The following is a 26,612-nucleotide window of genomic DNA, read 5'->3' on the forward strand; positions in this document are numbered from 1 at the left end:
CAGTTGTGTGCCTTCGATTTTGCCAAGATGTATACCACATGATTCCAGGGGTACAGAAAGCGACAGTGAGTTCAATATCAAGGGTACATTGCACTTTGATGATCTTAATTACCATCACATGCTAAATATGTACCAACCTATCGGCCCATCATCGTGTAGGATCGAATGTTGGTTATCCGATGTCTTTGGTTAGGAGTCAATTGTGAACCCTAGTTTCAGTTTCAGTTTCTGTATCCCCGAGAGCCGTCCAGCTCAAAGGTGATAAATCTTCGTTTCGTCCACAGGGACACGTTACAATAGTAATGTATGTATAAAATATATGGGGGGTCGATATAAACATAACACGTATCCCTGTGTTTCGTCATTATACTTCGGTGAGCTTTACAGTGTCTTCGTATCCAGGAGAAGGGTTACCAAAATAACAGCAAAAATATAGAGTACAATAATTATCTTTTGTTTTACCCTTTTTGATTAATACGTCATATCAATGTAGGCATAATGTAAATATATATATATCCTATAAGGACACTTGTACAAGGTCAGCGTGCTCTACAACGTGATTGTTACAGAAATTATAAACACAAAGTATACACAAGTATGTGATTTTAACTTTTAAAGCATGGTTAACTTAATGACGAGGAAAAGTGAACGTAGAAGACATCATCTCAATACATTCTTCGTTCTCTTCGAAAAGTATTGTCACTATACAACGAAGATTTTGATCAACCGAATATATTTACTTTTATTCCCAGCCAACTCGATTTTATATCATTTTACGGGAATTGTGAGGGACAACAAAAACCTAACAATGCTTTATTCGTTGTTGCTTATGAATGAAAGTGTGATTACTAGTATTTAGCGATTTCATTTTTATGAATGAATGGATTTGAGATTAATTTAATTCGGCCTTTTAAATAGGAAGGATTTATGAATGAAAACCAAAACGTTCGTAATTTCAAGTGCCTTTCCTTTACCCCACAGGTTTAATTATTCCTGATACTGTGACTCTGTCTTGCCAATCTGAAAATTACAGCCCGATTTTTACACAGATAGATATCATGATAGCGAATATTGTAAATACGTGTAGGGAGTTTGGATTTAAAAACGGCCGAGACCCCAACACTGAAAAATCTAAAGATGATAAATCAGACGCGTGTGACAATGATGAAGATATGAAGTCAAAAGAAAACGAGGACAGTGAAGATATACCAAACGATTCACCAGACAATGTTAGTGCTGGTGTAAAACCTCTGACAAACGAAAAGTCGGACGACAAAGACGTTATCGATAACCATTCCGACATAAACCCGGACCATGAAGTCGGAAGTAGTTTGCTGTCGGAAGAGACCAAGCTTCAAAACAGGTAAATTGAAGACTTACTTGTAATATATTATTATTTCGTGTGTGACTGTGTGTCACTAGATAATACCCTAGATTTCTGGTTTTCTGTCGAGTTTTTAAAACAATGGAGATACATTTCTATTTTTGTATTACATATACACATTTATGAATTTTTATGATTCCTCTATGTCCAAATTTTACGAAACTAATAAATAATGGGGTCAACGCACATCCATGTAGATATTAAGTTACGATCCATTTTGGTTTTCTTGAGTTCCCTCCTGGATTCTCACAATTTTGGTCCTTGCATCACCGCCGTGACGAATTCAATAAGGACGAAACAGCTGTATGACACCGCTGTAATTATTTCCATCATTCTGCAAGTACTCTATGTGCGAATAAAATCATATTAAACTATAATCCATTTTACTCTTATCAGGATATATAAACATCCTTCAATTGCTCTATAAGTTTGGCTAGCGCCGACTCGCACGGCAAAGGTTCAGTGACGAGGCAATCATTCGATGTCTTATTTATGACGTCATAATTTAGTGTCATACGATATAAAGTCATGGTGACTCGGCAAGATGGAAGTATTGTATTGTTTATTCACTTTAAGCCTTGCGGCCCATCGGTATTACAGCAAAAACAGAATAATGGCATGTGCATGTACAATAAGAATATCAAAAAGATATACAAAATGTTAAGTATAATATGAAAAAATAACCTACATTGTACAAGACAAGAATGAATTTGATAGAATGGCGGACAGCTGTGAAATATATATGAGATAATTGTATGAAGTCATATTCATAATTTGAAAGATTGGAAGACGACAGGCATAACATATGAAGTAAAAAAATGTGCCAGATAATGTCATTTGCAGGAGGTAACCGGAAGAAAATACATGGTAATTAAACAATACATATTACATATTAAGCTTGAAACGTTGAACGTAATAATAAACTTGATCGTAAATATTTACCTAAATGACAAAGTTCCTTACTATTACGTACTGCTAGTAACTATACAAGTTTATACGACGACGGACGGTTCCAATAGTATTTTTGATAAATTCTTTACGTAAAATTACATACAGAGGACAAATAAGAATAAGAATGTAGGTCTATATGATAAATATATATATATATTTATTATATCTATCTATAAAGATAAACTATTTTAATGTTGAATGTCGGGACGTATATCGTATGTTGAGCTAACCTCATACAGTCCTATAAAGATGGTATTAATGGTCCCGTGTTGGCTATCATGACATGTATATATGTCTCTGATCATACTAATTAATTTAACTAAAGAGTTTGACAGAGTATTGATATTTTTATCGGTGCTAAGCACAAATAAAAAAAATCGTATAATTTATCATACCAGATATACACACTATATTGAGTATATGTAAGTCAGCATCATTTGACACTTACGGTGTATTTTTCTCCTATAAACTCACAGAGACTAGGCACAAATATGTAGTATCATACATATATAAAATGAACAGCGGGTTGGAAATTTGTGCCAAATCTCTGTGTCTCAATTCAAAATCTAAAACAAGATCACATTACCTACATAATTAACATCAAAATCACTTCGGGATGCCACGTGGGCCAATATCTGATAGAATTCGATTAAATATGAAAATAGATAAATAGAATTGATTAATATCAGACAAAAACAAAATTGAAGTATATGTATAAATACTTGATCAACATAAGAAATGACAACTTGGTTTGTCATATACCCCGTGAGTGACCTCTTCAAAAAACAAAAGTAAGACAATGGTTTATAGCCGTTGAATTAATTTGATTTAGTTACAGTATATATACAAAAAAGGATTAGGCACAAGTTATAACAACTTATCTACGCCTTCTCTCATTTGCATCTTATGCATTTACATATATAGAGAAGACAATGAAAACATGCATATTTCTACAATAATACAATATGTGTTACCACCCTTCATTGATCATTTTCATATTAATTTTTAGATAATTGGTCATCACATTTCACATCTTAAACTTCATTTGCCTTATTGTTTTTCGTTACTAAATCCAAGTTTCTCGTATGCTGTACTTTTTATCAAATTTGAAGCATTCGTTTTCATATTTCTAATAGGTAGAATCAGTTTATACACATGCGTCTCTTTGTGGTCAGTATTTATAAAAAAAATTATTAGCCTAACTCAAATCAAAACTACCCAGAAGCCGAGTAACGTATTGAACACCTTTGAACACCCTTGGCTAGCGAAGCTGCCCAGAAATAGACGCCTGTGGTTTGTATTTGTGATTCTGGATAATTTACAGGACCAGTTAAGTAAATCAGATTTAAAATGGTGTATAATTTTGTTGTATTATTTCGATAAATTTCATTAGACATTTCAGGTTAAGTGCATGTTTCGTGTATTAGCAATAATATAAAAAAAAAAAACCTAAGATGTAATTATTTCCATGTCCTGGACCTATCCTCGGGTGGATTTTAATTGATATTTGAATTATTATCCATGAATATAAATCAAGAAAGCAATGGTTTTCCCCTTAAGTATGCCAAAATCTAGGATATAATACCCGTTTGGACCGTTCCCTCCAGAAAGATAAAAAATAATCAACAAGTGTTGCTAAAAGGTGCGACCACTCGCACTGCACATCCGGAATAATTCCACGACTCTTTTGTTTACTTATCTTACACCTACAACTTCCGGTTATGAAAAGTGCGGAAAAGAATTCGACATATTTTCGAAAAAATCTTCGATAAAACAAGGATGGTGCACTTAAACAGCGACCAAAATCCATAGTTAGTAGGCATGTAGGCAGCTTATTACGCCTTTGCAGTTTCAACACACAGCAGGTAAGTCGATTTTGACGTGTGTACTGGCCAATTTCCGTCTGGATTGACCCAGTTATCGTACAAAAATAAATGACAACAAACCCATGGTTAGTCATAATAAACTATGCGTGTATTTTTGACCATTCATGCTATTAGTCACAAATGGGCCGATATGTACACACTTTTCTTAACTTGTTATGTTTATGTACTGGTCGACGGTATTTAAACAAGACCCCACGTACGCATGTACTGTTCAAAAACAGAAAGACACCCGATGCACACAGATGACAGCTTGATTATGAATATTTCATATTTTGGATGTACAGTTTCCTGAGTAGGTCTAACGACCCGTTTCCTACAATATACATGGTATAATATAATATCAGTATGTTAAAGCTGCTGAATATATTCAGGTGGGAAGCTTTCTTGACAATCTTGTGTAATATTATATTTAATCATTATAATTTAGATATGCAGACTAGTTGAGTTAAATATTAAACAGAATTACCTTTCCACAACATTATATAATTATTGAGTATGTGTGCAGTTGTGTGCTTGATCAATAATGTTTATACTAACAATATCTATTCTATGCATACATAGTTCATAGACATGAATGTTTGGCTTTATGTTGGCTCGCAGTTGGTAAATCAAAAATATTGTATGCTATTTTTTTCACGCATGTTATTAGCGGAAACACACATATTATTATTTTAGACTTTATAAACATTTTATTGTAAACTAACTTATTAGGGAAGGGAGCATCAAAGTTAACCATACACCTCAGAGCTTTACCCTGAGGTTATGTAGTTGGTTTTGTTTAAACATATTTGATTGACATAAAATTACAATGGGATTATTAATTAGTCGGTAAGTTTTAAATTCACCAACTTAGGATTGACTTCTCCCGTAATAATGATGTATTTACAGTAATCACATGATGGCATATACAATTTTTGGTAAGGAAAAGACCAATGTAATAAGTAAAAGTGACTAATCAGAATTATTATTTATTTGATGAGAGAGAGAGGGATGCCTTGAACAAATAAGGCGAGGAAAAGGAGAAGGGGGGGGGGGGGTGGCCTGGTGCTATAACTGACTGAGCTGCCGTGCGTGGCCCTCTCAACTGATTGGGAATGTTATTTGGCTTAGGTGGTAGCTATATATATAGTCATAGCTGATTTCTGGGGAGTCAGACTGAATGTTTGATTTAAGCTTAATTACTTGAAATATTCAGAGAATATTTAAAAAATAAGCTAAATGAGAAACATACTGCTAATATGATCATTGATGTCGCAATTATGTATTAACATTTATCATTATTATAATTGTGTTTAAACAGTAATTACTGATCAAATAGTGATGAAACTGAAATTGTTCAAAGATTTAGATTACATTTCAGTTATATAAAGGGGGATAAGTCATGTTAGAATAAACATTTACTGATGTAATTTGGCAGACAGTGTACAATAGATGTCATGAGTTTGATTCCCCGATTGGATGTGGAAATTGTTGAAAGGCAAATGAGTTCACCTATCCAACCAGGTGGGTTCGAATTCCCTCCCGGTACTCTGGTTTCCTCCCATAGTAAGACCCCTTGCACAATAACATCCAGCCTAACAAAAGGGATTCATATAATTTGATGTAATAATAAAAGATATAACTTATTTTGCAATTGTTGTAAAAAAAATTAACATTAACAGCTGTAAACTCATACAGCCTAATGGATATATATACAAGTGTATATGGCTTATTACACATCATCTGTTCGTTATACATTTTCTCACTATCTGATATCTATATTTTAAATTAAACAAAAATATTCTGCAGACCTACATAGTTATTTGCTGAATATGCTATCAGAATGAGATAATGCATAACCGTTAATTGTCCTCTGGTCACAATGGTGAGACTGTTGAATAAACACTGGACACTGTCTATGAGACTCGATCCATGATCACTTTCCAGAGAAACACAAACAACCCAATATGCTAGCTTGAGTATGGATCGAACCACACAACTGAAATTTGCCTGAGGTTGTATTAGTCTGATGCCTATAACCAATCTATCATGCCCAGATTTATTAGGATATTACATGTACTGTAGTGGGGGGTGTATAACGGATGTATGGCTTTTATGACTGTTAGCCTCTGGTACATGTACTACATGTATCATTTTTATTCATTTTTTTAGGGAGATCTACACATCTATACATACTATATATGTACATGTAGTCGTACTGTATTATGAATAGAGTTCCTGTTTTGCACTGATATGTCATCATTATAAACGATCATTAAAACCTTATCTCACTATATCATACTGTATGGCCATATGTGACCAGCCCTTGGGGCTAAAGGATACATGGTGAGTGGTTTCATTTCAACTGGTGGATAAGATCTAGTATATATATTATATAGTAATATTTTGTCTTTAAGCTTAATCCTATAGCTTATCTGATACAAAACAGGATAATATCAATAACAAAGTCTACTTAGAAGTTAGATTACAGCATTAGAATTTTATTTATATATTGATTATTATCATTTATCGTATATATATTATCTATAAGAAATATTTTGGTTATATACACCTGACAAGATGTCGTTTGGATTTTCTTTACTTTTGTTTCCCATCTAGAGTTCATAAGACATGTGTTAGATATATAGTTCTCATTAATAAGTTAGATATTTTTGTGAATGTTTTATAATTCAGCTTTATATTTGATATCTGGATTCATTGACCAGCCAAAATGTAAGTCTTAAAGTACAGTATAAAGATATTGTTTTTGTGATGTGACCTTAAATCTATGAGTGGTTATTTTAGTTATTTTTCAGTGGGATTAAATTCCTTTTATAAATATAATTGATATGGTGTAGTTTGACCACTTAAGTTTATTCTTGTACAGGATTTGTAGAAGATTCCTCTTCATCAGACACAAAAACCTACAGGAAGTTAAACATTATATGCATGATCAAGTTTCGGATTTATAGAATTTCCTGTAACATATATGTCACTCATAAACATATAGATATTGATAACAGATAGTACTGACTGTTAAAACAAAGTACATGTATTATATTTATAAAATCAGAAGAGAATATTCTCCCTAAGGAGAAATTCTCCAAGAACCAACATCCTGCAGAGTTCAAAAAGATGCTTGGTTTCATCACTGGGTTATCTTGCCTTGATTGCCTTGTCATCATGTATTATATATGATGACAAGGCAATCATGATCACCTTAAGACGATATTTTTGGCTTCTCATGATCATATATAAGCATTTCATGTGCTTATATAAATAGTGTGATGATGATGACAGGACAGAAATTGCAGCCGTTTATGTATCCTTAATATCTGTCCTCTCGTACGTATGTATATGTACATCAATATCTGTCCTCTCGTACGTATGTATACGTACATCAATATCTGTCCTCTCGTACGTATGTATACGTACATCAATATCTGTCCTCTCGTACGTATGTATACGTACATCAATATCTGTCCTCTCGTACGTATGTATACGTACATCAATATCTGTCCTCTCGTACGTATGTATACGTACATCAATATCTGTCCTCTCGTACGTATGTATACGTACATCAATATCTGTCCTCTCGTACGTATGTATACCTACATCAATATCTGTCCTCTCGTACGTATGTATACCTACATCAAATACTATTTATAAAAGTACAACTGTACATGTGCATAGATATATAGCTAGTCAGCCAAAATTTAATCCTCTTCACAATTTGCAAGCAATTGCCTTGTCATCATGTACTCTTTTACTACCATTGTTGTGGTGATCTTTTTATCTTTGTATCTACTAGTATTTGTATATGTATAATGGCTTTCTCTATGATATACAGTATATTGTATATGTATAATATTTATTATTTTGTAATTTACGTATGTTTATAGGATATTTATGATCAACTGGCACAGTGCACATGGTCTTGGGGTAGAACACAAGACTTTGTGACCAAAAGGTTGCTAGTTCGAGCCCCAGTGCAGTATGATATTTTGACTTTTGACAATCATGTGGTGACTCCCTCCCCCCCTTCCCTTTTGAAGACACTGCAACATTTTGTTTCACATGCTGTGTGTAATTTTCAATAAACAAATCATAAATCCAAATATTGATACTTAAATATTGATTGAGAAGAAGATAACTTAATTAGCTAGTAGAGGAGATATTAGGAGGCGGGCAGGTGTCGGGGGGGGGGGGGGGGGGGGGGGGGGGGGGGGGTCAATATATATAATATATATATACCATTGTGAACCCCGGCCCTCACCACTTATAAATTGGCCCCACTCCAATTTTCCTTTCTGTAAACCGAAAATTCGTATTTAAAAACAAATTATATTTGAAATAATAGAATATGATTTTTTTAAGTACATGTATAGGTTATTCCGTGTGAAAATACGAGAATGGTAGCTGGAGCAGTTTGGAGGTCAATGCATCATGACCATGGTGAAATGATCCCCCCCTCACCCCCCCCCCCTCCCCCCCCCCACCCTCCAATTTTCCCTTTAACCCAATGTTATATGAAAATGGCTTTTCTTATATTTGAAATCAATACAAGATACATCTTTTGAGAATATCAGGTGGTGGTTTTGAGGTCACATACATCACATACCCATTGGACAAACATATTACTACTACATATGGATCTCTAGCTATCACACTGTCATCACATACCCACATAATCGTCCTGCTATCCAGTGAATTCTCCCAGGTAATAATGTTGCATGTCATGATCACTGTTAATAGTGTAGTCTATATTCATTGGCTGCACCAGTCAGAAATTGATTGTGATGTTATAATATGTATGGATGATGACTTCCATGTTACATCATGAACTGAAATTGTCACAACAAAATACAACTGTATGATATTTTCCTCCACATTTTAGATTTAAAACCTGTCAAAATGTACATTTTCTTAGTTCTGAGATAAAAAGTATGTTAAATTGTTTTTCGTTTAATGTGAAATTTTATGAAACTTGTCTCCAAGTTTTAATTTTAGTCGCCAAGGCTCGCAAAAATAAAAAATTCTAAGACATATGTTTTGTAAAATCTGATATGAAATGAAAACTTACTAAAGATCCTAGATAGATGACAACTGAAAAGACTGTTAAAAACATTAGTTCAGTGGCTATCAAACCATCTTTATACAATTTTTCATGACTACAGACAGATATGATTCAAAACTGATAAAAAACCCTTGTTTTTTTAATAAATTACATATAAGTTAAATGTGAAAGATCTCAACAGAAACCATGATGAAAGAAGCCTGAGAAAATCTGTTGGAGTGTTGATATGTGTTGGCAGTGAATAACTTATAAACACTTATAGGCATTCAGACATTTAATACCGACTCTTCAGTTTTAGGTTACCAAGTTTGTCTGCGAATTTCAGAATTTCGAATAAGCCAGCTGGTGGTAGAAAATGCCTACATGTTTTTTGCCATTTTTTCAACCAAATGTGTTACATCAACCTTGCATAACATCATACTTTATCAAGAGTTTTGTTGATACAGATTACTTGAATTAATTCCAACTCAAGAAGGATAAATCTTGTGTAAATTTTATTTGGTGTCTAAGTGTGTGTATATACGTTTTTTTTTTCCTGGTGGTAATTCATTCAGAAATTATAGATTGTATCATAAAATGAAAAATTCTTGTGAACATCGGTTTACACCAAGACGTGAAAACTGACTAACCGGTCTAAACTGGTCCAATTTAGACCAAAATACCGTAATTAAAGCGGTTTAAACTGGCCATGCTGATATTCTGATACAAAATTCTATATCATTATTGACAAGTATAGTCTTCTACATAATATAGCTGTTGATAGGAAGTTAAACAATGAAAAAAAAAATTAGTAAATAAAAAAAACCTCTGAACTAGCTCTTCACTGAACATTGTTTAATACGAAAGACTCATCAACTGGTGCATGACATAGAATTCAAGATCGACAGATCTAGATGTTAACATCCTTATAAACATGTGTTCATCATTAAATTGAACAAGTGTTCAAAAGAGACAGGTGTATGTTAAGCATGTAACAATTGAGTTTACATATATATGTACGGTATGTTCAATATTTACAAATGTTCAGTTTTCTAACAACTTAGACAGGTATTTTTAGCATAATAAGGGATTAGATGCTTAGCACTCAAAGAGTGTTCATTATAGATTAAAAGACATCTGTTGAATATGATACAATTAGTGTTCAGTAGACAGATGTTTAATATGTGTACATGTGTTCAAAAGAGACATTTGTTCAATATGTTACAAGTTTTCAGTATAGACAGATGTTCAATGTGTGTTCAAAAGAGACATTTGTTCAATATGTTACAAGTGTTCAGTATAGACAGATGTTTAATATGTGTGTTCAAAAGAGACATTTGTTCAATATGTTACAAGTGTTCAGTATAGACAGATGTTTAATATGTGTTTTCAATATGTTATAAGTGTTCAATATATTAAAAGTGTTTGATATAGATAGGTGTTCAGTATAGAAAGGTGTTTTAGTTGTTACAAGTGTTTAGTAGAGACAGATGTTGAATATGTCACAAGTCTCAGTATAGAGAGCTGTTCATTATAGACAGGTGTTCAATATGTTATAAGTGTTCAATGTATTACACATGTTTGTTATAGACAGGTGATCAGTATAGACAGGTGTTGAAGTTGTTACAAGTGTTCAGATAGACAGGTGTTCAATTTGTTATATATGTGTTTGGTATAGAGACATATTCAATTTTTTTTACAATTTTATAAGTATAGAAAGGTGTTCAGTTTGTTACAAGTGTTCAGATAGGCGCAATGTGTTCAATAATTTTCAAGTGTTCAGTAGAGACAAAGGTTCTGTAAAGAGTTGTTCATCAATTTAGGTTCTGTAAAGAGTTGTTCATCAATTTAGACAGATATAGACAGGTGTTCAACATATTATGTGTTCAATATTTTACAAATGTTCAGTATAGACTGGTGTTCAATATGTTACAAGTGTTCAATATCGTCAGGCATTCAGGAGTCAGTTACATGTTGCAAGTTGATGAATTTGAAATTCACTGAACGTTGATAATCATAAATTGAGTTGAATATTTGAGTCCTTGATATATGCTTTTCTTTTGTTTCATATGCATGTAGCCACTCTATAATAAGTCTTATCATAGGGACTCCTCAGAGTTCTAGACTTGCCTGAAAGAATAAAAAATACAAATATTGCTGATCACCATACAAAATTAACATATTTAAGCATAGTTCTGATATCATTGTCTGGATGGAACCAGAGCTCTGGCTCCCCAGGGAACATGTAAATATCTTTAATTGGTACAGTATACAAGGATGTCACATTGTTACAGAATGTGGATGTCTACATCTCGTGTTTACGGTATATCAAATAGCCAGACCTGAGTACTTAATACAACAGGCCACACATGTACAAGTAATGGCCACTTTAGATAGGAGACAGAAAGTCCAGGAAGTCTCGGTTTTAGAGCGATCTAGTTTCTCAGATTTGGTCAGATGTTTGGATGCTCGATACACTGACATTATAGATTCAATTCTGCTCATTTCGCTCTGAAATTATTTTGTTATGATAATTGTTTTCCTATTAAAGAATATAGGGACATCATAAATAAAATTACTGACCCTTCTATTCCTACAAAAGTTTGTATTGTATAACATATCGGTTATTACTGGTCAATGCTCATTTCTATTGTGTAAGTTCAGATTTTAACTCTGTATCAGATGAAATAATTTTCAACTGTTGACATCATTTAATGTTTCACCTAATATGAATTATAGATGGACAGTTTCATTTGACTTCTAACTCCTTTTTTGTGAAGGAACATCATGATCAGCAGTTCAAAATTATTATATGATTAAAATTGCAATATCTGATATTTATGATAATCGGCCTGTTATCCAATGAATTTGTGTTGAGTCAAATTAAGCTGCAATTCCTTTAAGTTTCAGCTTTGCAACCATACTTCCCCCGAAACCCAAAAACTTTGGTTTCCCATCAGCTGCCCATCGAGTCATTGAAGGAACTCCAACGGATCGCTAGTTGGCTATATATCTAGTTGGTTCCTGGAGTGGGTCCCTGGCTGTTAATACGACGTTAAACAAACCAAACCAAACCCTGTAATAATTTTGCCCCTGTAACTTGTGTATGTATACGTAATATACCCTGGAGGGGTTGGGTTTTTTTTGGGGGGGGGGGGGGGGGGATTTGCATGTCAGAAAATGATTGTGATTTCAATATAAAGTATTGAATATTGTCATAATATGGACAATGATGTTAAAGTGAAATCATGAATTGTGAATTGCACAATAAAATGGGTTCATCTGTCTGATTTTATATTTCACACTTTGTAAAACTGGTAAAAATATAAGTTTTCTGAGTTATTTGATATAAAGTATTTGGACTTATTTAATAAAATCTCATATGAAATAAAAACTTACTTAAGATTCTGTATGTATGTAGTTATCTATGTATTATTATAATAGAAGTTTATGAATGTAATGAATTATGTGAACACCTAATCAATATCATTTATTCAATCAATTACTATCATTCAATCAATTAATACCATTCATTCTAAAGGATTATGAAAGCGAGTATTTCTCCTATAGCTATATATATATGTGTACAGTGTATATAGATTACACAGCCCCATTCTATACACACAGGCTCACACATAACCACTCAAACATATATTTGTGCGTGAGTTGCTGAGTTGTGACTTTTGGTCAACACAGTACTGTGAATCATATATATAGCTTATATAGATACCGTTTTACCTAACTATGTTATCCGATTGTGACTCGCTCAACAGTCTTCGGTCTAGTCGCAAAACATGCAGAACCTCTTGGATTTATAGTAAAAGCATGCTATTTTCGTCAAATATACATTTTTCAACAGTATAACTTGAACACAACATATATATACATGCTCTTGCACAAATGGAATTGATCCGCGAGGAAACCTGTGGTAATCAATATGAAAGTAGTTTTCCATTTTTTGATAGAAAAAAAGATGACTGTGGTTTTCAAGAAGATTGAACATGATTACGTTTTGATGAACAAGCTTTCATGTTGGACAGTTTCTGTTAATTTATTACCATGAAGTGGTCATGATAAATGTAAAAGGTCTGTACAAAGTCAAGGACTATAGAGATCATGATTTAGTGCTGGAGTTTGTAGTTTGGACAAACACTGTGACATTCAACATTTTTCTGGTACTGCAGCATCACAATTTGTTACTATTGATGTCGATGGTTCGGTAGCGGCTAAATCATGGGAAAGCCAATTAAGTTAAGTGGTCTTGAGGCCAAATTCAACAAGTTGCGGAAATGCAAAATGAAGTTTCAAGCAAACTCTTCAGGAAAAGATCATTATAACTCTGAACAAAGAAATGACTTAAAACTGACTTTGGGGATGTCAACATCAAAATCTGTGGACAAATTAAATCAAAAGTGTCATTTGGACTGTGTTGATAACAGGAACAGTCTCAATATGGAAGAACTGAGTTTAAGTCAGAATAGAAAAAGTGAAAGACATTATGTGAAATGTTCATCAATTCCACGGAGTAAATCGTGTGTAGTGATAAAAGATTGTAGGAATTTTGAATGTGGGAAAAGTAAAACGGGACCGACGCCAGAAAAAACTAAGTCCAGCAGGTAATATATGGAAGGCCTTATCTGGGTACTGCTAATTAGTGTGTACAATTTTATAGATATATAATTAATAAAGTTTTATGTATCACTTTAGGATTATCTTTGTGTTAACCTTTATAAATAGACTATGCTAATAACAAGAATTTGCCATATGTGAAATTTAAATCAATACATTATGTACAGGTACAATAAAATGATAATAATTACTGACAGATAATAGATTAATTAAAAAAATTTAAACTCAAAACCTCTTATAATTAAGTGCTTTCAAATTTGCATTGTGGATAGATACAAAGATTTGATTGTGACAAATGTATGAAATTACATTTCTGCCAGTCGGCTCTCTAGCTATATATAGTAAATAATATATCAAAATGAAACATTCACAGTTCAATTTTTTTCTTTAAAAACAATATTTCTGTGGTTGATTTTTCGAATCTTTGTCTATAACTTCTTTAAATGCCTTGACAGTGTTTGCATTCACTACATTCGACGGGAGAATGTTCGATACATCCATATATTTCTTATTCAGACTGTACATGTTTGTTCACAAAGAAAATTATGATATATATTTGTTTATATCATATGACCTCACAATAAGTTGGCATTATGGTATTTTCACAAGAGTGACGCGTGATGTACATGTGACCCTTAATGCAGCCATACATATATATATTCTCAAGCTATACATATATACTCAAGATTTATACTGGCACAGCATGAAATCATGTGAGGATATGACAGACCAGTGTACCATCGGATTGTCTGAGGAACGGCTGGGATATTATGTATATTTCAACAACAAAATCGTACATGAGGCCACAATACTAATTAAAAGCCGTAGAGATATCGGCTGTTCCTCACCAGAAACTTTTAAGGCTACACATGTCCATCTAGGTTTTGAATTTGATTCCCTCAATCGCAAACAAGAGGGCCATATACATATATATATAGTATATAAGAAATTGAAATCTGTCCTTGCGAAGGTGAATGTATAAAAAATAACAAAAAACAAACTTTGCCGCAAGGCCTTTCTGCCCTCTCAGGCTTCTTCAGGCGGACTCATATATATATATATATAGTAGAAATAATGAAATCAAGACGGCATTTTTGCTAACATTTTCAGGCCTTGCTGGTCATCTTCGATGCGATCAAGGCCAGCAAGGCCTGAAAAAGTTAGCTAAAATGCCATGTTGATTTCATTATTTCTACTATATACATATATATGGTAAAGATATGGGCTCTAGGGAAACTTTAAAATAGTCCGAGAAATGCTTGATTTTGCAATCTTGTGTTTTACATGTGACATGTATATATTTGTGCAGAATCTTCAAAATAAAACTACAGTAAAATATATAGTACCTGATAGAGTTTACTGTCTGTTTTCTGATGGTGTCTAAAGATAAGTAGATTCTTGTAGACATGCTTCAGGCACAGTCATTATAGCAACATATTTAATCAGAACAAATTATCTAAAGCAGAAACAAAAAATGTTTTTGCTGTAATAAACTTATCTTAGAAATCAATCTTCAGTGGTTTTGCCTATTAAATATGTTTTATGTTTTCATGAAATTGAAGTTGTGCCTATCCAAGGAAATGCATGTTTTGCTCGATGTTCATGCATGTAGCAATAGATATATACATTTAACTGGCATGTCATAGGTGATTTAAGAATCTAAAAATTTGTCGATTTGATGCAATGTAAGTTTATAAATTTGTCATATACGATATACACTGAATATTGATTTATGATTGAAGTTCATGCAATATTTAGATAAAAAGATTTCTATCTTACATTTTTGAATAAACATTTATTATGATACATATTTTTGAATACATACGTTGTAAACAATATACAGAAATATATTCATGAGGTATATTGAAATGTTTAAAATAATTAATACAGTATACTGGTAGTTGCGAAATTTCCTAGAAAGGGCAAATGTTTCATAGCCGTCCCTGCCAGAAGTTTGCAGGTATTACTAAGTATATTTCACGCAATATCTTGTTAACATTATAGTCAACATTTCCATGCATAATTGTAGTATACCTATGACACTGTATAGATCAATATGAGATGGGTATTTATTTTTGCTCTATATTTATTCAATGACCAGAAATACAAAAAAAAAAAAAAAAATGTATAGTGAAATAATCCCCCGTGAATATTACCAACAGTAATAAACTGTATAGAAATGCATGATAATACACTATAAAGACATTTCAGTAATTAGGGAATATAACCATACTGACATATAACTAATTGAGGCAGTACAGGGACATTTATATAGAAGGGGCTAAGTCTGTTGGAGTGCTGGCCACGAAGGGGCTAAGTCTGTTGGAGTGCTGGCCACGAAAGGGCTAAGTCTGTTGGAGTGCTGGCCACGAAACCTCAGGGTGAAGATCTGAGGTGTGTGGTTCATTGTTACAATAAAAAACTAGCCTAATACCATGGGGCAGAGACAGCATTAATTACTTTTATGTCTAGATGTTTATATCCCATGCATCATATTGTAAATACTTCTTCCCATTAATGAGAAATCTCTTATGATCGAAATGTCAAGCTAATAAAATAATTAGTCAAAACTGAGCTACACTGTAGCTAGCCCATGTTTCCTCTGGTCCTTAATCACCAGACTTAGACATTCTAACAGATAGCTGTCTGGTATGGCCTCACACCAGGCATCTAAAGCTATCTGTCAGAATGTCTAAGTCTGGTATGAGGGCCAGAGGAAACTCAGACTACACTGTTCATGTATATATTAATTAAGGCAGTTACATCAGATATAATATTTTGTTTTTCCTGATTTTGAAATATTGAATGATCGTGAATTGTGACAGATACAGACCACTTAATAATAATATATAGGCCTATATGGTAGCCTCTGTGAGACATATAGTTATAATATATCAGTATATATAGGCCTATGGTAGCCTCTGTGAGACATAGTTATAATATATCTCTGATATATGAAATTGTTGTAAAAAGCACTTTTTAGCTCACCTGGCCCGAAGGGCCGGTGAGCTTATGCCATGGCGCAGCGTCCGTCGTCCGTCGTCCGTCGTCTGTCGTCCGTCGTCCGTCGTCCGTCAACTTTTTCTTTAAATTGCTACTAGTCCTAAAGTATTGAATGGATTTTCACAAAATTTGGTCAGGAACATCCTTGGGGGAAGGGGAACAGAGTTTGTATAAATTTTTACTCTGAACCCCCAGGGGCCTGAGGGGCGGGGCCAAATAGGGTTAATAGGGTTACTTTTTTAAATCGCTACTAGTCATAAAGTTATGAATGAATTTGGACCAAATTTAGTCAGGAACATCCTTGGCAGAAAGGGAACAGAGTTTGTATAAATTTTTACACTGAACCCCCAGGGGCCTGAGGGGCGGGGCCAAATAGGGGAAATAGGGTTACTCCTTTAAATCGCTACTCGTCATAAAGTAATGAATGAATTTGAACCAAATTTGGTCAGGAATATCCTTGGCAGAAGGGGAACAGAGTTCGTATAAATTTTTACTCTGAACCCCCAGGGGCCTGAGGGGCGGGGTCAAATAGGGGAAATAGGGTTAATCCTTTAAATCGCTACTAGTCATAAAGTTATGAATGAATTTGGACCAAATTTGGTCAGGAACATCCTTGGCAGAAGGGGAACATAGTTTGTATAAAGTTTTACACTGAACCCCCAGGGGCCTGAGGGGCGGGGCCAAATAGGGGAAATAGGGTTACTCCTTTAAATCGCTGCTAGTCATAAAGTTATGAACGAATTTGAACCAAATTTGGTCAGGAACATCCTTGGCAGAAAGGGAACAGAGTTTGTATCAATTTTTACTCTGAACTCCCAGGGGCCTGAGGGGCGGGGCCAAATAGGGGAAACAGGGTTACTTTTTTAAATCGCTACTAGTCATAAAGTTAAAAATGATTTTGAACCAAATTTGGTCAGGAACATCCTTGGCAGAAGGGGAACAGAGTTTGTATAAATTTTTACTCTGAACCCCCAGGGACCTGAGGGGCTGGGCCAAATAGGGGAAATAGGGTTACTCCTTTAAATCGCTACTAGTCATAAAGTTATGAATGAATTTGAACCAAATTTGGTCAGGAACATCCTTGGCAGAAGGTGAACAGAGTTTGTATAAATTTTTACTCTGAACCCCCAGGGGCCTGAGGGGCGGGGCCAAATAGGGGAAATAGGGTTAATCCTTTAAATCGGTACTAGTCATAAAGTTATGAATGAATTTGAACCAAATTTGGTCAGGAACATCCATGGCAGAAGGGGAACATAGTTTGTATAAATTTTTACTCTGAACCCCCAGGGACCTGAGGGGCTGGGCCAAATAGGGGAAATAGGGTTACTCCTTTAAATCGCTACTAGTCATAAAGTTATGAATGAATTTGAACCAAATTTGGTCAGGAACATCCTTGGCAGAAGGTGAACAGAGTTTGTATAAATTTTTACTCTGAATCCCCAGGGGCCTGAGGGGCGGGGCCAAATAGGGGAAATAGGGTTAATCCTTTAAATCGCTACTAGTCATAAAGTTATTAATTAATTTGAACCAAATTTGTTCAGTAACATCCTTGGCAGAAAGGGAACAGAGTTTGTATAAATTTTTACTCTGAACCCCCAGGGGCCTGAGGGGCGGGGCCAAATAGGGGAAATAGGGTTACTCCTTTAAATCGCTACTAGTCATAAAGTTATGAATGAATTTGAACCAAATTTGGTCAGGAACATCCTTGGCAGAAGGGGAACAGAGTTTGTATACATTTTTACTCTGAACCCCCAGGGACCTGAGGGGCGGGGCCAAATAGGGGAAATAGGGTTACTCCTTTAAATCGCTACTAGTCATAAAGTTATTAATGAATTTGAACCAAATTTGGTCAGGAACATCCTTGGCAGAAGGGGAACATAGTTTGTATAAATTTTTACTCTGAACCCCCAGGGGCCTGAGGGGCGGGGCCAAATAGGGGAAATAGGGTTACTCATTTAAATTGCTACTAGTCATAAAGTTATAAATGAATTTGAACCAAATTTGGTCAGGAACATCCTTGGTAGAAGGGGAAGATAGTTTGTATAAATTTTTACTCTGAACCCCCAGGGGCCTGAGGGGCGGGGCCAAATAGGGGAAATAGGGTTAATCCTTTAAATCGCTACTAGTCATAAAGTTATGAATGAATTTGAACCAAATTTGGTCAGGAACATCCTTGGTAGAAGAGGAACAGAGTGTTTAAATCTTTATTCTCAACCCCCAGGGGCCTAAGGGGCGGGGCCAAATAGGGGAAATAGGGTTACTCCTTTAAATCGCTACTAGTCCTAAAGTATTGAATAGCTTTTCACCAAATTTAGTCAGGAACATCCTTGAGGGGAGGGGGAACAGAGTTTATATGAATTTTTACTCTGTACCCCTAGGGGCCTAAGGGGCGGGGCCAAGTAGGGGAAATAGAGATTAGTCTTTTAATTGCTACTAGTCATAAAGTTTTAAATGGATTTTAACCAAATATGGTCAGGAATATTCATTGGAGAAGGGGAACCGAGTTGGTATAAATTTTTACTCTGAATCCCCAGGGGACTGAGGAGTGGCCATGGGGTCCGATAGGGAAAATAGGGGTTAATCCTTTAAATTGCTATTTGCCATAAAGTTTTAAATGGATTTTAACCAAATTTGGTCAAGAGCATCCTTGGGAGAAGGGGAACCGAGTTTGGATAAATTTTTACTTTGTACCCTCAGGGGCCTGAGGGGCGGGGCCAAATAGGGAAATAGGGGTTTATCCTTTAAATCGCTATTATTCATAAAGTTATGAATGGATTTGAACCAAATTTGGTCTGGAATATCCTTAGGGGAAGGGGGAAAGAGAGTTTATATAAATATTGACTCTGACCCCCAAGGGGCCTGAAGGGAGGAGCCAAATAAGGGAAATAGAGATTTGAGTTTTAAATGGATTTGAACCCAATTTGATCAGAAACATCCGTGGTGATGGCCATGGGGGAACAGATTTTGCATAAATGGTTACTGTGACCCTCAATCCCATAACTATGTATAGTATCGCTGGGCATTAAGGGATAAACACAATCCTTATGTAGAAATAGGCCAAAGGGTTTTCCCCACCCTAAGGGACTTAGTTTCTTTAAACACCATTATGTTGTAAAAATAATCCATATGGTCTTTCAGAGAGTACATTTTTGTATATGTATTAACAAATTGAACATGAACATTATTTTGACATTTGGTCAAATCCAACCAGGTGAGCGATACAGGCCCCATGGGCCTCTTGTTATATTAAGCCAGACATCTTTAATTAGAATTGAACATGTCTACTGATCTGGTGTGATACAGCAGGACTGTATGTTGTATGATACAGCAGGACTGTGTGTTGTATGATACAGTAGGACTGTGTGTTGTATGATCCAGTAGGACTGTATGTTGTATGATACAGCGGGACTGTATGTTGTATGATACAGCAGGACCGTATGTTGTATGATACAGTAGGACTGTATGTTGTATGATACAGCGGGACTGTATGTTGTATGATACAGTAGGTCAACTGTATGTTGTATGATACAGCAGGACTGTATGTTGTGTGATACAGCAGGACTGTATGTTGTATGATACAGCAGGACTGTATGTTGTATGATACAGCAGGACTGTATGTTGTATGATACAGTAGGTCAACTGTATGTTGTATGATACAGCAGGACTGTATGTTGTGTGATACAGCAGGACTGTATGTTGTATGATACAGTAGGACTGTATGTTGTATGATACAGCAGGACTGTGTGTTGTATGATACAGTAGGACTGTATGTTGTATGATACAGCAGGACCGTATATTGTATGATACAGTAGGACTGTATGTTGTATATGATACAGTAGGACTGTATGTTGTATGATACAGCAGGACTGTATGTTGTATGATACAGCAGGACTGTATGTTGTATGATACAGCAGGTCTGTATGTTGTATGATACAGTCCTATGATACAGTAGGACTGTATGTTGTATGATACAGCAGGACTGTGTTGTATGATACAGCAGGACTGTATGTTGTATGATACAGCAGGACTGTATGTTGTATGATACAGCAGGACTATGTTGTATGATACAGTAGGACTGTATGTTGTATGATACAGTAGGACTGTATGTTGTATGATACAGCAGGACTGTGTGTTGTATGATACAGTAGGACTGTATGTTGTATGATACAGCAGGACTGTATGTTGTATGATACAGCAGGACTGTATGTTGTATGATACTGTAGGTCTGTATGTTGTATGATACAGTAGGACTGTGTGTTGTATGATACAGTAGGACTGTATGTTGTATGATACAGTAGGACTGTGTGTTGTATGATACAGCAGGACTGTTTGTTTTATGATACAGCAGGACTGTATGTTGTATGATACAGCAGGACTGTATGTTGTATGATACAGTAGGACTGTATGTTGTATTATACAGTAGGACTGTATGTTGTATGATACAGTAGGACTGTATATTGTATGATACAACAGGACTGTATGTTGTATGATACAGCAGGACTGTATGTTGTATGATACAGCAGGACTGTATGTTGTATGATACAGTAGGTCAACTGTTTTTGTATGATACAGCAGGACTGTATGTTGTATGATACAGCAGGACTGTATGTTGTATGATACAGTAGGACTGTATGTTGTATGATACAGTAGGACTGTATGTTGTATGATACAGTAGGACTGTATGTTGTATGATACAGCAGGACTGTATGTTGTATGATACAGCAGGACTGTATGTTGTATGATACAGCAGGACTGTATGTTGTATGATACAGCAGGACTGTATGTTGTATGATACAGCATGACTGTATGTTGTATGATACAGTAGGACCGTATGTTGTATGATACAACAGGACTGTGTGTTGTATGATACAGCAGGACTTTAAGCTTTTAATTATAAGACTTTGAGAACATCTGACACCTTATTTCGTATGATATTCATGAATTGAGTACAAACATTTGTGGCTAATTTCACTTTAATATCAAATAGAGGCTAGTTTCATAAATATCATATGAAATGGAAACTAATATAAAATTCTGTTTATCCTGAAACTAAGATAGTTTTGCGATTATTTCTGAAAGGAGTATTTTACAAGTCCTCAAAGATGAAATTGATAATGATAATATTCTCGCACCATTCCTGTCTCTTTAGTAACAATGTAGTATATTGTTGTATAAGACTAAATATTTTCCTACCATTCCTGTCTCTTTAGTAACAATCGCACTGTAGTATATTGTTGTATAAGACTAAATATTCTCCCACCATTCCTGTCTCTTTAGTAACAAAGTAGTATATTGTTGTATAAGACTAAATATTCTCCCACCATTCCTGTCTCTTTAGTAACAATGTAGTATATTGTTGTATAAGACTAAATATTTTCCTACCATTCCTGTCTGTATAAGAACATCACAATGTAGTATATTGTTGTATAAGACTAAATATTCTCCCACCATTCCTGTCTCTTTAGTAACAAAGTAGTATATTGTTGTATAAGACTAAATATTCTCCCACCATTCCTGTCTCTTTAGTAACAAAGTAGTATATTGTTGTATAAGACTAAATATTCTCCCACCATTCCTGTCTCTTTAGTAACAAAGTAGTATATTGTCGTATAAGACTAAATATTCTCCCACCATTCCTGTCTCTTTAGTAACAAAGTAGTATATTGTTGTATAAGACTAAATATTCTCCCACCATTCCTGTCTCTTTAGTAACAAAGTAGTATATTGTTGTATAAGACTAAATATTCTCCCACCATTCCTGTCTCTTTAGTAACAAAGTAGTATATTGTTGTATAAGACTAAATATTCTCCCACCATTCCTGTCTCTTTAGTAACAAAGTAGTATATTGTTGTATAAGACTAATATTCTCCCACCATTCCTGTCTCTTTAGTAACAAAGTAGTATATTGTTGTATAAGACTAAATATTCTCCCACCATTCCTGTCTCTTTAGTAACAAAGTAGTATATTGTTGTATAAGACTAAATATTCTCCCACCATTCCTGTCTCTTTAGTAACAAAGTAGTATATTGTTGTATAAGACTAAATATTCTCCCACCATTCCTGTCTCTTTAGTAACAAAGTAGTATATTTATACCCCCACAACAAAGTTAGGGGGTATACTGGAATCAGGTTGTCTGTCCGTCCGTCCGTCCGTCTGTAGACACATTTTGTCCGGACAACTCCTCCTAAACCGATGGGCCAATTCCGATGAAACTTCACACAAATATTAATGATCATGTGTAGATGTGCATGCCACTTTCTTTTCTTTCAAAATTATGGTTGCTATGGCAACTGGTCACTATAAACAGGTTTTCGGATAAGAACCATAACTTTAAGATTGTCCGGACAACTCCTCCTAAACCGAACGGCCGATTTCAATGAAACTTCACACAAATATAGAGGACCATGTGTAGATGTGCATGCCACTTTTTTTTTTTTTCAAAATTATGGTTGCTATGGCAACTGGTCACTATATTACTGGGTTATCTTAGTTAGCCTCTAATTAACAGTTCCAATTCACCATTGACTAGTGCTGATTGCGGGGGTATTAGTCAGCCATCCTGGCGACAGTTCTAGTGTTGTATAAGACTAAATATTCTCCCACCATTCCTGTTTCTTTATTAACAATGTAGTATAATTGTTGTATATAATTTCTGTTACTCAGTGTTGCTGCCAATGTCCCACCAGACAGGATGAGTGAGGAAGACGGTCAGGAATGGCTGTACGACTTACTGACCGAGGTCCAGCTCGAACAATTCTACACCAAACTTAGAGATAACCTCCAGGTCACCAGGTATGTCAGGATCGTGTGTTCACACAAACCTTTTTCACCAGGTATGTCAAGGTCGTGTGTTCACACAAACCTTTTTCACCAGGTATGTCAAGGTCGTGTGTTCACACAAACCTTTTTCACCAGGTATATGTCAAGGTCGTGTGTTCACACAAACCTTTTTCACCAGGTATGTCAAGGTCGTGTGTTCACACAAACCTTTTTCTAATAACCTTATGGTAATGAATTATGTAATCCACTGTCCTATTAATATTGAAGAAAACAGTAAGATAAAGAAATTGAAGATATATATGTCTTACTATACCATTGCAGGCTCTGACCCATATATATCATGTATAGCAATTATGCAACTGTTCAGTTTGAATTCAAAAACAAAATCATGCTATATATATATATATATATATCAGGATAGCATATTTGGCACTTACCTTGAATAACAGGTCCTCAGGTTATGTCTTGAAAATTGTTGGGATCCTTGTTTAAGTTTGGAAAATAGCTAGGTTATGATTTTGGTCAAATAGATCTTATAATTTTGTTAGAGGAAAAGGAAATCAACTTAAGTATGCTGCAAATGGTTCCAGGTGTGATAATATCTGTAAAGATATATATAGATACATATTTGTAAAGGTACACATTGTTTTTATCATTCCCACACATTTATAATTGATAATTACTAGAAATGTCTGCATTAATGTATCATTCCTCACAGTTATTCACATTCAGGGCATCCAGTTGACCTTTGATTTTTAGCAATTTCAGAAGTCCAACTCACTATTTCTCAGAAATCTGAAGGGTCAAAACATTATGTCAAATAGACATGTTCCTTCTAACCCAAGATTTAGATATGATTTTTGGTACCGGTAGTTAAAAACATACTCTCGAGGGTCTACTGGATGCCCTGACATTGCTGGAAGGACCATTAGTACTGTATTCCACCTAATAAGCACATTGTAGCTTGCCCCTATCAGCACATCACCACCTTATACTCCAAGAAATCAGGATGTGAGAGCTAATTAAAACAGTGAAACCTATTAAAAGTTCCCTCACACTACTCTGTTAATGTTATCTTTAGTCATTTAACCAATAACCCCAGGTTGTTTTTGCTTATAAATGAAGATATGTAAATAAAAAAACAGTTGTTTTTCCCACACAGATCTAAATTTCACATGAAAACATTTGCCTGCAAGAGGTTTTCTATAAGCTCACCCCTTTTGTGTTTTTGTGAGTGCAGTGTGTTTATTAGGACGAATACCTGACATCATGTCTTATGTGTACACTTATGTATAGGAATATAATGATTGATGATGATTTATTGATAAATTTCATGTTGCCATTTAACACTGATACATGGCTCTTAGCAGTTGATCTACAATTGTAGCTGTGTACATCCAGTCAGAAAAGGCAGCTAGCTAGACGATTCCAGCGATAGCAGAGTATTACAAGAACTTAAAAATTACTCAAAAAGTTTTATTGAAATAGCAAACATGGTAATTTCTGTTGGTCCTGATGAAGACCCTACAATAGGGTCAAAACTAGAAGACAACAAATACAGTTCAGACTAAAAATCGGTAACGCTCGAGTATATTGTGGTTATTATCTCCTGCCTAAAACATGATAATTGGTACACATTACAATAAAAAATGTAATTATACATAATTATTACAACATAACCTATCCCTGCTGATTGTCGACCAGGAATTGAGTATTAATTATAAAAAAACCCAGTAATATTTATGAAGGTTGGCGGACGAATTCTTGGATAAAAGGTCTTTCAATGTTCTCAAATTTCACTACATATGTTTGTGTTTTCATAGGATAAGAAACAGAACAGAGGATGACTCGCTGTTAAGAAAAAGAAATGTACAACTTGTAAAACTCGGTTGAAATTTTATTGATTTATTCCATTGCCAAAAAAGCAATTCCACCTGAAACAAATAACATACACAGCAAGAATAGGGGTAAATTCATGAATGGGTTCGGAGGTTGGCTGTACATGCCTGTAGATTGTGTATCCGGCTGACTACCGATAAAACTCTTTCACAATATCCCTCCGGCACAGATGTGAGCTCTGTGTTCCCTTATTCTGATATCCCTCGACCAATGAGTTTGGCAATCCACAGCATTTCAGGTTTTTTTCCCCTTCTCTATCAATATTACCTTGCATGACGATAGGAAGACAAGCAATGTATTATCAGAGATCTTCTGCTGTGGACCTACACCTATATACCTCAATGTTGGCGGAAGTCACAAAAACCTGCTACTATCTAACTGTTCACACGATATTGATGTTTCCACGGCGATGCACCTGTATCCACACACTGCCAACAGATTAGAGTTTTTTCTCAGCTCAAGTTGCAGTCTTAGGTTTAATAACTTTTGCACAAAATGATGCATTTTCAGCGGCAGTAAGTTAAATGATATTTTGTGATGTTTTATGTATACCTGAATCTTTAACTGATAAACTAACAGGTGTTACGAATATATACAAAATATGTATGTGTCTTTTTAATGTAATGTCTCCAGTATATTTTCATTCTTGAGATGGGATTTTATTACCAAAGAAAGGGCTGTTTTTCCCTCAATATGATAAGACTAATTTCTGTAGATTTTCTGTGTTGAATTTTAATTCTTTTTATGCATCCTCCTCCCCAACAAAATCAGGGTGGGGTTATATTAACCAGTCCGTTCGTCCGTCTGTTTGTATACAGGATTATGGCAAGTCCCCATCTGAATTGTACATTTAATTTATTTTACAACATTTGAGAAACAAGTTATATCAACTTATATTAATTTGTCTTGTTGGCCCCAAGTCAGGGGTCAAACTGTGGGAGGAAATCAGAGTACCTTGGGAAAACCCACGTGGTTGGGCAGGTGACCCCATACCTTTTCACGTCTGATTGCGGAATTGAACCCCGGCCACGTAGGTGAAAGG

The 26,612-nt window shown here is 34.9% G+C and overlaps 1 protein-coding gene across 1 annotated transcript in view; it reads left to right on the forward strand.

Annotated features, from left to right (window-relative positions):
• The first annotated feature begins 4,036 nt into the window (after positions 1-4,036).
• Positions 4,037-26,612, forward strand: part of LOC117344438 (activated CDC42 kinase 1-like) — a 54,559-nt gene continuing 31,983 nt past the window's right edge. The window contains exons 1-2 of the mRNA XM_033907164.1: positions 4,037-4,200; positions 23,555-23,683. Of these exons, the coding sequence (XP_033763055.1) occupies positions 23,583-23,683 (101 nt within the window). The 5' untranslated portion in view covers positions 4,037-4,200; positions 23,555-23,582. The remainder of the gene's footprint in view (positions 4,201-23,554; positions 23,684-26,612) is intronic.

The sequence above is a fragment of the Pecten maximus genome, chromosome 16 (genome assembly GCF_902652985.1).
Source record: "Pecten maximus chromosome 16, xPecMax1.1, whole genome shotgun sequence".
Lineage (NCBI taxonomy): Eukaryota > Metazoa > Mollusca > Bivalvia > Pectinida > Pectinidae > Pecten > Pecten maximus.